The sequence below is a fragment of the Gymnoscopelus braueri genome, assembly GCF_963280865.1.
Source record: "Gymnoscopelus braueri genome assembly, chromosome: 2".
NCBI lineage: Eukaryota > Metazoa > Chordata > Actinopteri > Myctophiformes > Myctophidae > Gymnoscopelus > Gymnoscopelus braueri.
In genome coordinates, this window is record NC_137604.1 from 37,242,023 (window position 1) to 37,260,742 (window position 18,720).

Consider the following 18,720-nt stretch of genomic DNA (forward strand, 5'->3'; position numbering starts at 1 on the left):
AGCTCACAATGTGTCGCGATGTGATGCATTGTGAGCTTGTAGATCAGCTATTTTCAAAATATGTTTTTGATATTATTAATTATACATTTGAAAACATTCTGCATAATGAGTACTTTCTACTGGTACTTTTATACTATTAATCAAGTTAATTTGTTGTAACAGAGTACTTCTACAGTGTAGAGGGGGAAAAGTCTAGAGTCTACACCAAATCTTGTCACTGAAAATAGCCGATCTACAAGCTCACAGTTAGATGCTATTTCTGCTAAATATTATTGAAGTATATGCTATTAGGGCAGCTTATTGGCCATGGTTGTAATTTAATGATAATCACCTGTTATTTGTTTAAAATAAATTGGGATATTTACCCACAAACTTTTTTTTATTTCATGATATATATAAAGTTGTAGTACATTTAACAAATGTTTACATGATACATCACTAACTCATTTGATTACAACATTTTTTATCGGTTAATATTTGTCTAATCAATGACTTTTTGTACTTGTTTGTGTGATAGGTGTGCACAGTTCCTCGCGGACAACGTTCCAGGCATGCATGTAAGGGTACAGTGTTGCACTGTAGCACTTTAATATGAATGTTTTACGTTTTGTATGTATTTGCTTGCTTTGCTTTTCGTTGCTGTCGGGTAGAAACCTCTTATCTCCATATTCTAACTTTTTTTTATTTTTTCTTAAATTAAATCCCCACTTCACAATACTACAGCGTCACACAAAAGCATCAAAAGTAGCAGATCTACAAGCTCGAAACACAGCACAAAGCAACGCGTTTTGAGCTTGTAGATCTGCTGCTTTTGCTATTTTCTAATTAGAATCCTGAAAAGTAACAGTTTTGAACCAACCCAACAGAGACGTTTCATTAGTGGGACTTCTAGGTTTTTAAATACTGTGTCAATCCTAATTTTGTACGATTTACAATGTTTTAACATTCAAACTGAAATAATGTAATACATTTAACACCAGAAGGACTTGAACTGAACTTTCCTACTTAGGTTGCATGAGCTGTTGGGGTTTATTTGTTGTCATTTTTATCCTTTATTTAGATCCTAGAGCAGAGAGAGGAGATGCCTGGAGGACAGCGAGAGGAGAGACCAGGAGGACGGAGCAAGAAAAGGCTTGCTAAAGTTGCACGGTGGATTGGAAAGCGGATCCGTGGGATTCGCAAGGCATGGACATGCTGTCTGAACCACCAGGTACCCCTTGGGGACATTTTCTTTTGCATCATACTGCTTTGTTGTGTAAAAGTGTTTATGAGCAACAAACCCAATAATTCTGTTTCTTCAGAGTGAACTTGACCATCCTCTGAAGAACTAACTGAAACAGAATTAACATGATATTTCACTTGTTTATCATCTGTAGGGCTTTTTTTAAGAACATGACTAACAAAAATGTTATCTCTCAATCTACTCAATTCTACTGTACACTCAGGAGAGCACCACCGTGGACGCAGACTTCACCTTGCCAGAACCCACCGGTGACCTGCGACCTCTCACACTGGACCACGGCCGCTGTGGGGGGAAACCTAGCAAACCCTCTGAGGACAATGAGACAACGTTGCTGTCTGCCCCCATCTTCCAGCCTTCCTTCACTGGTGAGTTGTGTTTATATGTGTACAATGTGCAATTTCGAAATAGGTGATAACCTGTTCCTTCCACTAGGCCTCTTCTTCTTTTTCTTTTTTTTTGTTAAACAATGTTGAATAAATTATTTCTTTAATCGTCTGAAATTTGCCTGCTATTCTGCATTGCTACAGTTTTCAAATGATTTATTACATAACCTCTTAGATAGATAGATAGATATTTTGAATGTTTCAGTTGATGTTGCACTACTGTTTTATACTCTTACTGTACTCTTTCCGTTATTATTATTTTACCAACTTGTAGCTGCAATTTAACAATTATAATTAGAATTTCTATGTATTCCTAGATCCGTGCTTCTCAAACGTATAACTTCAAGGACCCTACGGGTCCATTTGGTTCCATTTGTACACTCAGAGTTACAGACCTGTAAGGGTCCACTTGGAACCCCCTCAAGGAACCCTCAGAGTCCCCGGATCCCAGTTTGAGAACCATTGTCCTAGACCTTTTTTATTTTTGACACACTGGTATCGGATCGGTACTCGGTATCGACCGATACGCATCGGAATCGGTATCGGGAAGGAAAAACTAGTATGGGTTCATCTCTATAGATAGATGGATAGATATTCAACACGTTGTTATATTGTTGTTAGTTTTAAAATGCAGTAAAAGCTCATCATGGTTTCATGTTTCTCATCCTGTAGTGAGTTCTGGAGGAGTTCTGGAGGAGACAGAGAGGAGGAAGTGCGAGAGGAAGAGGACGTCCTCCCAGTCTTTCTCCCAAGGCTACAGCTCATTGTCGTCCTCATCGTCCTCATCATGGGCATCGGGGTGGTCATCCTCCCACAGCCACAGCCCAGACTCCATATATCCAGAGATGGATACATCCATTAAAGGTAAGCTATGCAGTATAGAATGTAAGCGCACAACACTTAATCCAAGTAATCGCTTGTATAAAAAAAGTAGATAATGGATACTTTAATAAAAATAATCTATTAATAATCGATCCCTATTTTGGGCATGTACTTATAGGTTAAACGTTTCAAAAGAAGATAAAAATTCTATCTACAAAAAAAAGGATAAGGATAATTCCTTTTAACAGGACGTTCATGAAAGTCCTTGCGGGCTTGTTTCCAATGAGGGCCTGTGAGCAATTAGGGGTTAAGAGTCTTGCTCAGGGACAAATTTCATTTCATCGACACATATGCTGGCGTGGCCTGGAATCGTACCTGGGGCAACCAGGGCCTCTGGCTCCCTAGGCGGGCTCACTAACCACTCAGCTATGGCCGCCCCACAAGCTCGTAACACGTCACATTGTGATGTGTTATGAGCTTGTAGATCTGTTATTTTCACCATTTTCGCAGGACACCGCTGTGCGCAAAAAACACGATTTGATTCATCGAGAAAGTAATCGATAGAATAATCGCTAAGAAAATTATTGATAGTGTCAGGTAGCCCATATAATTTAGATAGATAGAGAGATTGATTGGTTGATTAAACTTGTATTTTTATGTCTGTTTAGCTCTTTTAGATATATGTTTGACATATAAATATGTCCAACAAGAGCCTTTGGAGGAAGGGACCGTCTTTGGAGGCTACCGTAGAGCTGACAGCCTACCGGTAAGGATCTCACACACACACACACACACAGACACAGACACAGACACACACACACACACACACACACACACACACACACACACACACACACACACACACAGTCACACACACACAGTCACACACACACAGTCACACACACCTTATTTATTGACCTATCATCGATGAAGCCATGATTGATATATTTGTGTCTCTCTCCTCAAGGTGGTGATAAAGTACATCCCAAAGGAGGAGGTGACCTTCACAGTAGTGGTGAGTTGTTTTTAGTTGTTTGAAATGTTCACCAGTTCTTCTCTCTCTATAATATAGTGTCTCTCCCCATATTATGTGGTAGAATCTATTCTAGACAATACATTTACCTGAAACCAGTCACTGTCATGGCCATTGTTAGTTAATGCACCTTTACAGTCAAATATATAAAATATACTAGTAGATCATGATGTAATAGAGTCTTTGTTACTGTGACTTCAGACTGTGAACGGGAACCTGCTCAGGATTCCCATGGAGGTGTTGCTGCAGAGACAGGTAGCAGGGACCTCTGTTGGTCAGTCTGCAGCCGTCACCCTGCTGGACTGGGTTGACCTGGGTCAGCAGGTGGTCCTGGTCCTGGAGAGACCTGTCCCCTCCATGGACCTGTTGAACTACGTCATGGAAAGAGGAGGCAGCCTGCCGGAGCATGAGGCTAAGGTAAGAGGATGGATGGATGGCCCAGGGGCCCTGTAGATAATTAGATAAAAAAAAGAACACTGCTTTGCAGAACCGTGTGTGTGTGTGTGTTGGGGGAGGTACTATGTCCTTTCAATAGATCAATCTAGGTCATGACAGTAGTCCAACAGTCCCATAACATGTCTTTCTCTGTCATATCCCCTGGCCCTGTGTGTCTCTCTCTCTCTCTCTCTCTCTCTCTCTCTCAGGCCATAATAAAGCAGCTGGTGGACGCACTGATGGAACTCCAGCATAAAGGTGTTTTTCACAGGGACATCAAGCCGGAGAACATCGTAGTGCAGACAGGCTCTCAGGGTCCAGTAGTCAGGATCATTGACTTTGGCTGTAGCTGTGCCCAGACAGATGAGGAATATACCGACATCGCTGGTACAATATGTTTTTGTGTGCCAACTTTCCCCATTATCTGCCAATATAGTCGTTATGGCAATTCCCTGATATCCCACACACTTACTTGTGTGTAATCTTGTCACTGCTGACCCCTACTGGTTGGTCCCAGGGATGATATCACACCTCCTCCTATTATACACATGGAATCGCCTTTTTTGATTGAATATTGTATTAGCAGTTTGCAACAAAAAAAAGCACAGGAAAGTACAGTTCAATACAAGATCTGCTAAGAAGATTTGAAACCCAAGAAAGCACTATGGCTTGTTTCCATTGGGGTCCTTTGTAATCAATTCATAGAAAATAGAAATTTCTGAATCCTGCCGCTTCTTTTCATGTGCCAGTGAGAAGCTTCACCGGGAGGAAGTAGTGTGTGTGGAGGAACCACCCTATTCCTCACAGTTGAACATGCCTGCTGACAGGAGTCCTTCTTGATCAACCTGTAGGAGTTGCTAGTGCAGTGACAAAAAACACAGACTGGCTTCCCTCCCACAATATTCTTTGTTTGACTATTTCTGCCTCTGTCTGCTCTGGACATTGTACGGGCATAACATAAGGTTACAATGCCTGCTTGTTAGGTCTCGCTTGCTATTAACCTTTCTTTCTGTCTGTGTGGATTCTAGGAACCCTCCTCTACAACCCTCCAGAGTTCTACGGAGATGGGCCGCCGCGCTACAGGGCAGTCCCATTCACCGTGTGGCAACTCGGAGTGGTGACGTACGTCACCTTGTTTGGAGAATTTCCCTTCGACCAGTACGCTGACATCACCCTCCAAGTGCTAGAGATGGACCAGCTGTCCCAACGTAAGCCATACACACACACTCGAGTACACAGCAAAATACTTCCTTTTATTTATTTGCACTTATCCTTTAAGCTTTAATGTCTTACTGCTGTTTACATTTCTGACTAATAAAGTATTCAATACAATAAAATAAACTATGAAATGATTGTACACATAGACCCGCACTCACCCACTTTACACTCTCACTGTTACATTTAGACATGCGTATGGAACTATGGATGTATGCAAACATGCTTGCTTTCACACAGTCTCTTTGTCACTCTCTCTCACAGTACACACTCGTGCGTACACACACACATCTTTTCACTAACTTTTAATTCTATCTTTTCAGGTGGCCAGGACTTTTTGACCCGCTGTCTAGTCAAAGATCCAGCATACAGGGCGACATTACAGGACCTGTTGCACCACCCCTGGATACATCATTAATCAATGTAAATAATCATTGCAAATAATCTTTGTAAATAATAACTCTAATTACCATACCGTAGTACTTTTATGAATAAAGTGTACAATTCAATTAATAGTTCATATTATATTTTTCTTGAAGACAGCCCAAAAAACATAACATACAGTATATTGTTGTTGTTGAGCAGAAACCTTGTATCTCCATCAGTGGTGGAAACTAACTAAGTGCATTTACTCAAGTACTTTACTTAAGTACAATTTTGAGGTAGCCTAGTTTTACTTGAGTATTTCAATTTATTATACTATTATACTACATTTCAGAGACAAAGATTGTTCTTTTTACTCAACTACAATTATTTAAAACCTTTGATTACTTAAGGCCTGATTTTAACTTCACATGTACAACGCATCACGGTGCGCTGTGTGTTTTTTTTTCAAGAAAGCAATTTTTAAAAAGAAATTGTGAAGTGGGCCATTCATAATGATTACTTGTACTTTGGTATTCTAAGTATATTTTGATGCAGTACGTTTGTACTTTTACTCAAATTTTTTTTTACTAACAGAGTATTTCTACATTGTGGTATTGATATTTTTACTTAAGTAAAGAAATTGAGTACTTGTATCCACCACTGCTTGTAGGTTCATGGTTTCATGGTTTCTCATCCTGTAGGGAGCCACATCATTGATGTTTTCATGGAGGAGGAGACGGCGAGGAAGAAGAGGAAGAGGTCATTGTCCTCATCACCATCCTCATCCAATGATCTGAAGAAACAGATCGCAGATGAGATCTTCAGTGAGTGGTGACAGGGATGGTGAGGGCGAGCTGGAGGAGGAAGAGATCGTTGATATGCCTCTTCAGCACGGTGATGACGAGGAGCAGGAGGAGGAGGAGGAGTCCGACCTAGACGACTTCATTGTGGACGATGGCGACCAACCCCTCACCAGTAAGAAGAGGGTTGATGCAGCCCTGCTGGAGGCCCAGGAGACCTTTGGTGGGGACTTTGACTTTGCTCACGTTGTGGCTGACAGCAGCAAGAGCGTGTTTGAGCTGTATGAGCCTGGTGAGCTGGAGAGCAGCTCAAGGATCAGGTGAGCTGGTCAAGGATCGTCGGAAGCAGGCCTCACACAGGGACATGTACAGCTTCTGCCAGAGAGTGGGGCTTCATGGCTTGGCCAAAGAATTTGGCTTGACACCAGAGCAGTTCGGAGAAAATTTGCGACACAGCTACCAGCCAAAGATTATGTCTGCAATCAGTTCACCACTCCTGAGGCAGTGGTTGAAGCTACAAGGTACACATGGTGGCCATGCAGATCGCCAGGGAGCCCCTAGTTCGACAAGTTCTCAGGCAGACGTTCCAGGAGAGGGCGAAGGTCAACAGAGACGAGGCTCACTTTGCCTACGCTTTCAAGTACCTGAAGAATAAGCCTGTGAAAGAGCTGAATGGGGATGAGTTCCTCAAGATGTGCTTGGCTGAGGAGGAGGGGCTGCTCAACATAGACATCTGTATTGATATGATTGGTGTCAAAGGGCGTCCTGGTGACCAGACATACTTAGATGAGATCAAACAGTTCTTCTGCAGGGGTTCATTCAGGCACCAGTGGACCTTGACCATAGAGAGAGCCCTCAAACAGTTCCTCTACCCTCAGATGTCCAAGGAACTAAAGGACAAGCTCATTGCTGAGGCCAAGGACAACATTGTATATTGTGAATACAGGCCTGTTACTTGCAACATAGTATTTCTGTATTGCAGTAGTAATACTTTTACTTTAGTAAAAGATCTGAGTACTCGATATCCATATTTCCATCCATATATTGTAACAGTATTATGCTACATGTATTTTAGTGACGGTGATTGATGTTCTAAAAGCATCTTCTGGCCCTCAGTCAGAAATCCTCTGCTCTTCATAGACTGGATGAATGAGACACCTGGTGGTTGTTTCTAGTTACTGCATTATGTCACAAAAGGAAGATTGATTCCTGACTGTCTATGATGGGAACACTTTACTGACAACAGTAACACCTGTCATAAACATGACCTAGCAGGCTTAGTTATCATGTTGTCGTAACAAAGACTTCCCAAATATTGTCAACTTTGCATTTAAAGTGACATAAATGACAGAATGACACTTAATGAAGCTTCATGTTTATGACAGTGTCATGTAAGTCTTATGTACACCACTTTAAATGGCGTGTTACCCCATAAAATGTACAGTGATTGATAAACTGTCAACTAATCAGCATACTGTACAGGTATGACACGATACACACTGCACAGTCAAATCCTCAGTTTTAATTGAGTGTACAAAAGGCTGCATTTGTACAGTTAAATTAGTACCAAGGCCTTTTACTTTGTAGTCAGTTTGAAGCAGTGGTTCTCACACATTTTCATGTCAAGGACCCCCAAAATGGTATTAGGCCACGGAGCCTGATTTGAAAAGGTTTTCTAAACTGAAATAATATTGAAATTAAACTGTTCTTCATTTTCCTGTGGACCACCTGGAACCCCCTCAAGGACCTATGGGTGTCCCAGGACCCCACTTTAAGAATCACTGATTTAAAGAGTACCTCTTCATAAAGCCAACAATGTGATGTCATAATGTTCTTAAAATGATACAAGACAGTAAAGAATCTGATCAACAATTTGTCCCCTAGCATGAATTAGTTTGAGGGGCAGAGCAGACATTATATAATAGTCATACACATATACAGCACACAAACACAATTTACCAAAGGGCTTCATCTACATGTACAGGTTAAGAGCATTCACTGGTCTTGGGACAAATCATTTTGTCTCTATTAGACCTTAATTTGGATGTCATTGGCCAGTCATCATCAAGTCACATTCCTGTCTGAGAAGGTGGCCAGGGACCTTTCTCAGCACCTGTCACTTAAACATCACAGTTAACTGTCACTTGTGTGATATTTATTTGCATGAACACAGGTTAACAAACCAGGCCACATGTCACGGGGCAACCTGTGCACTATAGACAAGAACAGTAACTTTGCATGCACACAAACTATACAACTGCTTCCAGTTATCATCAAGCCGGCTTGGAAGTGTCTTAGTTCTGTATTGCATGTTTACTTACACTCATCATGGACACCTGTGCATTGATAAAGATTACAAGGACTATTCAATGGTTTAAAGGTTTTCTTTTTTCAAATGTATTATTTGAAACTGTTAAATGAGCGATTGTTTGTCACCTGTCTCTCCTCTGCAGTACTGGCAAGTTGGCAACCCTGTTTGATTGGGAGGTGCCAAGTGCATTAGAGGAGGGGTGTTTTGTCCATGTTTAAGAGTACTCTGTTTAAGTTTGGGGAATTAATTGGTGCTTGGGAAATGTATTTGAATTGTTGGTACATTCCTTATGTAATTGGGTAAGTAACTCAGTAACTTTATTTGAGTTAATTGATTACGCATTACAGGTCATTGTCTTGGTAGGATCCACCTGGTATAAAGGGCAGGTTGGGATGAGTCAAGTTGAGTCTGTGTTTGGCTAGCAACATACAACAGTCAGGGGAGAGAGCTGCAGGGCCTTAGTTAGAAGGTATAGCCTGCTATAGCACTGCCTGAGTTGTTTTGTCTTTTTGTCTGCAGTTATCCAGTTTGTCCAAGTCTTCATTTTGATGTCTTTATTATTTTTGATTCGTATTCGGTTAACCTATGAATTTTGCCTAGCTACACTGTAAATACTGCACAGGACTTTTGGTGTTTGTTGTTTGGGAGAAATAAATATACAAAACAGATCGTTTGGTAGCTCACAATGAGCTATAACCTACAGCAATGGTTCCCATTGCCAGGCCGCGGCACCCCTAAATTAGTCAATTTAAAAAACGGTTTCAGCCTCCAGGTCGAAACTCAAAATAGTCACAGAAGACATAAAACACCATAAAAACACCACCAGGGGGCTTAATGAAGTTCTATCAACCTCATAGACACGAAAAAACATTTCCTTGCAGCCCTCCCTCATCACAGAGGTCAGTATAGCTCTACACACTAACTGATAGTTGATTTCTGGCTTTTTACCCCCCCCCCCCCCCCCTCTTTTTTTTGGTTTTGCTTTGCTTTGCTTTGCTTTGTTTTGTTTTATAATTGCAGATTGTAGACCTACTGTAAAACATACTTATAATTGAATGTGGAAGATGACTCTGTCCTTAAAGTGTGACAAAGTATTTCCAGTGAGGGAGACATTTTGAGTAAACTGTTTATTCACAATTGCCTCAAATAATTTAGAGTAGAAAATAAACTCATCACGTAAAATACAGACTTTGCTTTAAATACAAAAAATATCGGTAACACAAATGACTAATATTTGACAACCACCACCGACAACCAGCCCTATTCCTTGTGTAGAATATGGGTCTTAGTTACAGTGATGAATATACACAACAGATCTGTCAATACAAAAAAATATAGGCCTATATTGGGTTTTAAAATATCTCATGAAAGTGTGATGTGACCAACATTTCACGTTTTTAATGCCATAATAAAAGATCAGCTCTTAACGGAGAGAGTGATGTGCATGTTCATTTCTATATGTGCCGCTGCTTCTGTTGTATGAATGGAAAAACAATTGCTTCACACACAAATATTGGTTCTCTTTAAGTTCTTTACAGTCTGGCACATTCAGACTCTGGATCAGTGTCCAATGGATATGGTTGTTCAATATAGAACATCTCCTTATTGACGGGGGGAGGTGTGCCAGCAGGGCTCCCCACTCCAGAGTCTCGGCTTGGGTCTGGAAGGGGCAGGTGCCCACGCCCAGATGCGTACTTCTTCTCTGTCTGGTTGAGAGGAGCCCTGCGTTTGTTTCCTGTGTCATGATGACGTGCATTCCCGTGGCCGTCCCCCCTTGGCTTGAAACGTTTGAGCTTGACCGTGTCTTTGGCTTCGCGGGTGCAGGGCAGTAAGACGGCCACATCCTTGCGGAACTTGGAGCTCAGGCCAAAATAGATGAGAGGGTTGTAGAAGCTGGCGGACTTGGCAAAGAGGCGGGTGAAGATACTGGTGAGACTAGGCACGTGGAAGCCCCAGGCAGACCACATGGAGACCACAGCGTACGGCGACCATGCCAGGATAAAGGCAGTGCAGATCACTATGGAAACCTGCAGGGGAAAGGGAGTAGAATTCAGTAAATGGGTCCTGGACCACTTTTGCGTGCTATCATCCAGCCAATCCTCCATACAGTAGGCTCAACGTCGGGTTAGGAGACCACCAGCGATTGGACCCTTTCCGGTCTGTAACTCTGAGAGACTAGTGTACAAATGGGTTATCTGTGGAACCCTAATCTACTCTAAAATCTGCAGTATGAGAGTGTGGCCCATTTGGTTCCAGTTGTACACTCTCAGAGTTACAGACCTGTAATGGTCCATTTGGACCCGTGGTGGACCCGACGTTGAGAACCAGTGCAGTAGGCTACTCACTATTGTGACATCTCTCTCAATTTTCCTCTGCCTGTCTGTCAGGTCCCCCTCTGAAGACAAGGCATTGCCCCTCTTCACAGTGTTGATGATGGATATGTAACAGAAGAGCATGACTAGCACAGGGATGAAGAAACAACTGATCAGGATGGAAATAATGTAGGACTTGTAGATGGTGGAGTAGCTGGCTTTAGCCCAGTCAATTTCACATGTTCCATAGCCACGATCTAAAAAGAAAACACACAAAAACAAGTGCAATTCAAGTAAAGTTGTATTTATTTTATTAAAAAAAGATAGGGATAGGGATGTACTATTGGTAATCACATGCCACGCTACATGGCTCTGCATAGTAATGCATATATAGCATATATTGCTATTAGGGCATGGAGGTATGCCCTCCGATCTACGGTCAGTTATATCGTTAATATATTTCTTAAAGGGGGTGAACGTGTTTTGTTGAAAAGTTAAAACTCTATATGCTAATAGTAATAATCCCTGCTATAGAGTGTTTCACAGGGGTCTCCACATCACCCCAGCTCTTTAGTAAATATAAAATACTGTACAATCAGGGAAGAGAACCCTACAAAGATCATTTACAGTGTTCCAGTTCCAATTTTGTCTGCTCTTTTTATTTGTTTCATCACTTCCAATTCCACTTGTTTATCCTGCATCCTGTATGAGTTCTCTCTCCTCATTGGATAAAATTGATATCCTGACCTGAAAATATATGTTTTGTTGACTAAAGAGCTGGAGAGAGCTGGAGAGATGGTGAGGACCTATTGGAATATAGAGCTATTGTTAACAAACAAAGATCACCCCTTTTAATATGTCATTTTAAAACTAAACTAAAGTTATCTAAATGATCAAGTAAACCAAACTGAACTGAGCTGAACAGATGTTGAGGGAAAACTGGTTGCATGGGTGGTTTTCCTACCTGTGTAACTGCCCCAGCCCACCAGGGGTGCTCCTGACCAGAACACAGCTGCTAGCCAAATCAACACCAGGCAGATGACAATGGTAGTCTTGGTGATGCAGTGAGCTAGGAAACAAAGCAACAAATGTTATTTTAAATGATTGCATTTTAATGTATCCAACCTAATTGCTGTAAAAGGCATTTGTATAAAGAAAGAAGAAATATTATTGTTAACCTCGACATTTGGTGAAAGGTGGCAAAAAAGAAAATGTGTCTACTTTAGCCATAATTTCTCACTAGTGGATTAGTCAATTCAGATAATCAGTCCAAAAACGAAAAAACTAAACAACTACGAAATCAATAAATAGAAAATATGAAAAACGTTAGAACAGTTCTCCCCAAAACATCAATAAAAAGTAGCCCTTCCAGTAAAATTCAGTGCTTATGAAAGTGAATTGCATGGCTGGGTGGTGCCCTACCTCTGCTAGGATGACATCCTTTGATGTATCTGGTGACACTGATGATGGTCAATGTGTTAATGCTGCTCAGGCCAAATACCAAGGTGAAGAAACCATCCACCTGGTAAGGACAGCAACAGCAATACAGTCACATTACAATACACTATCAATCTAATTAACATTAAAAGAAAACGTAAATCTACAAAGGAAAAGAAGCAGTAATAAAAACAATCTTTCTAGATTAGAGTAATAATTGTTCAAATTACAGTCTAAATTCTAATAAGTCACAGAATTATCTGTAGAAGGTAATTCCGGTCAACATGGTTGACACTATCTAACAGTGAAGTCAAGCTCCCTGAAGACCAAGGAGCTTATGTTGATCCTATTACCTGGAGTTAATCTGTCCACACACACACACACACACACACACACACACACACACACACACACACACACACACACACACACACACACACACACACACACACAGTTTACATTCACCTTTATCTAATGATCTTTGTCAAACAATATAAGTTAAAATAAAGTATGTATGAACAAGACTATAATGCATTAGTAATCTATTCTCCATCCGATCAATCAATCAATCAATCAATCTGTCTGTCTGTCTGTCTGTCTGTCTGTCTGTCTCAGAGGCATCATTTCATTAAAAAGTGACCACTTAAGCCTGATTTACAACCTATCTACAAGCTCACAACACATTGCGATGCGTTGTGACCTTGTATATCTGCTATTTTTGCTATTTAAAAAAATATATATAAAAAACATATTCACCTGTAATGACATGCCCAAAACAGGGAGGCCAGTTTTAAAGTGATTCATGAACTTATAGTTGCAGAAAGAAAACAAGTGTCTGTAAGTGTCGATTTAAAATGAGATTAATCTGCAAAAGATATTCAGAGGTGGAGGAAATATTAATAAAATACCTGAATTTTGAGGTTAAATGTGAAAGCTAGGGGGTGGCAATTGCCATCCCCTGGAACCCCAAATGATGCCCCTGATCTGTATACACTAATATACTAATTCACTTGAATAAGCATGTTGACATATAATTATGCCTACAGACAGATATGTCTGGAACCCTAATCTCTGGTTGTCTCATAAAAAGTAATAAACAGCCTGATTTAACTCCAATGTGTTTCCTTGTCCCTAATGGCAAAGGTGACAATCGCATTAAAACTCTGAGCTTCAGATAAAAACATCATTTAGTTTAATGTATCTGTTCTCGCAACAGAAACATTTGTTTTCACCTACAGCAGTCGCCATATCGTTGCTGTCGGGCAGAAACCTCTTATCTCAACCTATATCTTATCTTCAACTCTTTTTTTCCCGTAAATTAATGACCTACTTCGTCATACTACAGTGTCACAAAAGTAGAAAAAATAGCAGATCTACAAGCTCACTCTTTTCTTTCTTTTTTTAAAAGCTATTTTAGATGTTTTTCTTTTGAGTGTCTGTAGGTTTTATTGAACAAATTAAAAGTATTAACAAGGACTTGTGACAAAATTAAATACTTAATTAAATAATAATAACAACATTGGATCCATAGGAACACAGGTTATTGTTTCCATTTTCTGAAAAGTAACAGTTTTGGACATACAAGTTTTCCACCCCACAGTGACGATATTACGGCTTTTAATGGCCTGCTGATTTTGACCCCTGAAGTTGATCCTGAATGTGAATGTTGTGGAACCACAGGGTTCAAATTCATAACATGTGTGAACCCATAGGACAGCAAGACAGAAGTCCATTCTGTGAGTAGATGCTAAAATAATGAATTATTTGGTTGACATATATCTATATCCATCCATTGACTACTACTGTATATTAGAGCAGTGTTTATCAACCTTTTTTGTGCCAAGGCACACCTGGCATAGCCAAAAGATCCCAGGGCACACCTAGATATACGGTATATATATATATATATATATATATATATATATATATATATATATATATATATATATATATATATACGGTATATATATATACACACACACTAGGGGTGTGCCGATACACTAATTTCACGATACGATATTGGGCACACAACTTCGATACGATTTCGATACGATACGCATTTTTTTATTATGAAAATATATGGGGGAGAAAAAAAGCAAATGCTAACAAATATTTCTGTTTTTGCATTATTCAGACATGCAAACTTGTAGCTTTTCAGCTTCCACTAGCCGTTTTGAATCCAAATAGGGCAATAGTGTGACACCTGACCCGGAAAGAAAACTGCATGTTGTCACCCTTTTCACCTCGGGGCTGTTTCTATGCCTGATTATTATTATTGTAAAAAAAAAAAAAAAAAAAAAAAAAAAACTTTTTCTTTTTTTAAAAAAATATTTTTTCAAACCTTCTTCAAATGGCGCGGCACACCTCAGCAGTAGCCCCGGCCCAAAATTGGGACGTTTGCCAGGGTTGATAAACACTGTATTAGAGTAGTGGTTCCCACACTGGTATTCTCCTTTTAATGTCTTTGAGCTATCTAGGTAGTTGGTGCGTTGTACGGATGCTATATGGTTGTCCTTTGTCCTGTAGGCCTACTTGCCATTTGGTGTGCCTTGGGCACAAAAACTATGGAAAGCACAGTAGTTGAGCTTCCCGCTTTCATGGAGCATCGTGCCAATAGTTCAGCCCAGTGTTCCTACCTCGCACGTCCAAATGGAGGAGATCAGATAGCCGTTGTCCTTAAAGATGTTGAAGATCTCGATGATCCCACGGGAGTAGCCGAACACAGAGATGCTAGCGTCAGAGATGGCCAGGTTAAAGGTCAGATAGTCGGTGGGCTGCAGGGTCGAGCGCTGCTTGATCAGAACGAAGAGTACAATACTGTTGCCGAACCATGACAGCCATCCTGATGAGGAAAGCACATGTAACAGGAGCTTGAGCTTGTAGATCTGCTATTTTCCCCCGCCAAGGAGGTTATATGTTTTCACCCCTGAATGTTTCTGTCTGTGGCCAACATATTTTATCAAAAAATAGTAACCGAATGCTCATGACATGCTCCCAAGAGTATTGATTTTGGTGACCATGTGACCCTCTTGTGCCACTATCAAGCTAACCCTTCAAATGAGCAAACTGGGCAGTTTCATGGGTCTTGGTGGTGGTCTGTACTCTACTGAGTGCATTCGTGTTTGGATATAGAATGACATTGTAGGTGACATCCCTTGAACTTTATAACTCAAATTAAACTCTCCATCAATCACAGGAAAATGTGTCATTATTTTGTTTAAATGTATTAAATAGGCCTACTCACATAGCAGTTTACAAAAGATATAGGCTAGTACATGAGCAGTAATAAGTGCACAAACAGCCTAATAAGTGAGCACAGGTAATACATTTAAAAGCATATACTCTCCATTTAAAAGTGAGGCAGTAGGCTAGCAGGCAAAACATGTCATGAACTCTGAAGTCTGGACGTGAATCCAATCATTGAGGTCAGCTTGGAGATTTGTCCTGCACCACTAATAGAATCAAATCCCACTAAAGACTAAACCACCACCACCACCACCACCACCACAACACTGTAAGAACTATTACAAGACATTTGTTTACTGTACATATTTTTTGTTTTTCTTATTTTTAAAATGTTTATATGATGTTCTGCATAGTAGTGTATATATCTGTCTGTCATTTAATGTCACTATGAATTGAGTACAAAAGGACCCCAATTGAAACAAGTTGACCTATTTGAACTGTAGTCCTACTTTCATGTGCTACTTCAAAATAAAGTATTCAATCAATCAATCAATCAATCAATCAATTTAGGGTCAGTAATATTACTGTAGTCCATTAACTAGTGGGCTACTCTTAAAGTGATGTATCATTTTCAATGCATTCATGTGTCTACAGCCACAAGACTCATCTGTGAGACTTTAACCTATGGCAATTGTGCACATTGACATAACAAGCAGCTGTTTGCATGCATTAAAATGAATGAATGAATGATTGATTGATTGATTGATTGATTGAATGAATTCATGAATGAATGAGTGAATGAATGAATGAACGAACGAACAAACAAACAAACAAACAAACAAACAAACAAACAAATAAACAAATAAATAGAAAAATAAATGGCTACGCCTATAAGGAAAACTGGCTACTCCGAAAACTTTTATCAGCCATAAAAAACAACAACATCATTCACCACAGTCAAAAGGCAAAAGCACGTGGTTATGGCTCTAAAAAGTGAGAAGAACATGTCATTTATACCCACCTAACACCAACAGATAAACTCCTATGATCGTTTCTCCTTGTTCGGACAGAGGTGGATCCCTGCTGAAATCCCTGTATAAAGTGTTATTCCGCCACTTCGAGTGGACAACATCGAAGGGACCTGTGAATGACATTCTAGTTAGTAGACCTCACAACAACCCGCCCGACATGAGTGAAGCCGAGCTCTGAGGCGTCGTTCCGCCAAGACTCCAGAAGCCACGCCGAGTCCAACCGTTTGGAAAGTTTCTTCACGGTAAATGCCGTCTAAGTACCTACAGTATAGTGCTGCTATCTGTGCGCTCAGTGGGGACTGAGGGGTGTCTGAGGTGTGACGCGCAGTGGTGGAAAAAGTACTCACATGATTTACTTAAGTAAAAGTATCAATACTGCAATGTAGAAATACTCTGTTACAAGTAAAAGTCTGGAATTCAAAATTGACTTGAGTAAAAGTACAAAAGTATTGGTATCACAAATGTATGCCTACTTAAAGTACCAAAAGTATAAAGTACTCGTTATGCAGAATGTCCCATTTCACAAGTTTTCAAATGTATAAAATGTATTAAAACGAACCCTTGAAAATAGCAGATCTACAAGATCTACACAATGCCTCACATGGCCATGCCCATGCATTTGTGAGCTTGTAGATCGGCTATTTTCAAATGGCCGAAATGTATACAGAGCTTAATTGGGCAAAGTAATGTTCTGTAATGATAATCAAAATCTACAAAGTAACTAAAGTTTTCAAATGTTTGTAGTGTAGTAAAAGTAAAGTTTTTGCCTCTGAGATTTAGTGGAGCAGAAGTAAAAGTACAGAAAATTGGAAATACTCCAGTGAAGTAAAAAATACATCAAAATTGTACTTAAGTACAGTACTTGAGTAAATGTAGCCTACTTTACTTTACACCACGTGGTGACGCGACCACTCTAATCCAAACAAACAGCTGGTGATAGGCTGTAGCAGAAAGGTCAAACCACAGAGGTCAAACACGTGTTGGCACAATAGTAGTAATCAGGTAGGCTGCAAAAGAAAAACAACACAACTAACCAGCACTGACTGACTGTAAACTAGCCTACCACGTTCCACCTGCGTGCTTTCAGCACCATGGACAGTTACTCTGTCCATGTTGTAACACATTACACAACTATGGTCTGATTCTTAGTAACTGGCTCTCACAAACTAAGTAATAAGTTGACTCAATCTAAACTTCATCAGTAACTTGATACATTATTAACACTTTAAATGACTCTAAATTGTTATTTTAGATTATTAAAAGAAGCTTCAAGTCATTCATTCATTCAATGATTAAGAAACAGGCCTATACTCATTAAATGACTCATTGGTAATAATGAGTAATAAATGCGTCACTGAACCTTGCATGCCATGACCTCTCTCTCTCTCTCTCTCTCTCTCTCTCTCTCTCTCTCTCTCTCTCTCTCTCTCTCTCTCTCTCTCTCTCTTTCCAGCCCACACCCCAGCTACTGGGAACCAGAGGATAACAGTTATCCTGGTGAGCACTGAATTCTAAATCACTGTCACAAGACATGCTACTTGAATAACAAGTGGGCGGTTGCAAATACATATACTTTTGGGGGTCCTTGACATGAAACAGTTTGAGAACCACTGGTCTAGAAGAAGCAATCCCCTCTTGGCCAGGGGATAATACAGTATTGTGCTTATGACCTTGAGGCAATACTGCTTGTTAACCAGTAGGTGTCCTACTCATACCTGACACGAGGGACGTGTATGTGCTAATTGTATTGTGTTAACATACTCTACCATACAGATTGTTTAAAATAAAGTTTTTGTTACTGAAATACGTTCCAAAATCTGTAATGTTTATGTCCTTTCTGGCATTCAAACTGGGTCTCCCTCAGGAGATTCTATCTGACACCAGGGTCAAAATGTCTTAATGGAATAGTAAGTATAGGTTTCAAATAAATCACATAGATAGTTGGCTGTACAGATAGAGTTGGGTGTTATCAATACCAGTGGTGGAAAGTAACTACATGTACTCAAGTACTGTACTTAAGTACAATTTTGAAGTATTTTTTACTTTACTGGAGTATTTCCCATTTTCAATACGTTTACCTTTACTCCACTACATCTCAGAGGCAAATATTGCACATTTACTTCACTACAATTATCTGAAAACCTTA

At 40.1% G+C, this 18,720-nt stretch overlaps 1 protein-coding gene across 1 annotated transcript; it reads right to left on the reverse strand.

The window, feature by feature from the left end:
* Positions 1-10,140: 10,140 nt before the first annotated feature.
* LOC308095523 (opsin-5-like) lies at positions 10,141-16,697 on the reverse strand (the record flags this gene model as incomplete). The annotated part of the gene is made up of 6 exons (XM_080442580.1): positions 10,141-10,635; positions 10,954-11,177; positions 11,885-11,989; positions 12,343-12,442; positions 14,994-15,199; positions 16,565-16,697. 6 exons carry the CDS (start codon positions 16,695-16,697, stop codon positions 10,141-10,143), a joined length of 1,263 nt encoding a protein of 420 aa, XP_080298706.1.
* Positions 16,698-18,720: the final 2,023 nt, after the last annotated feature.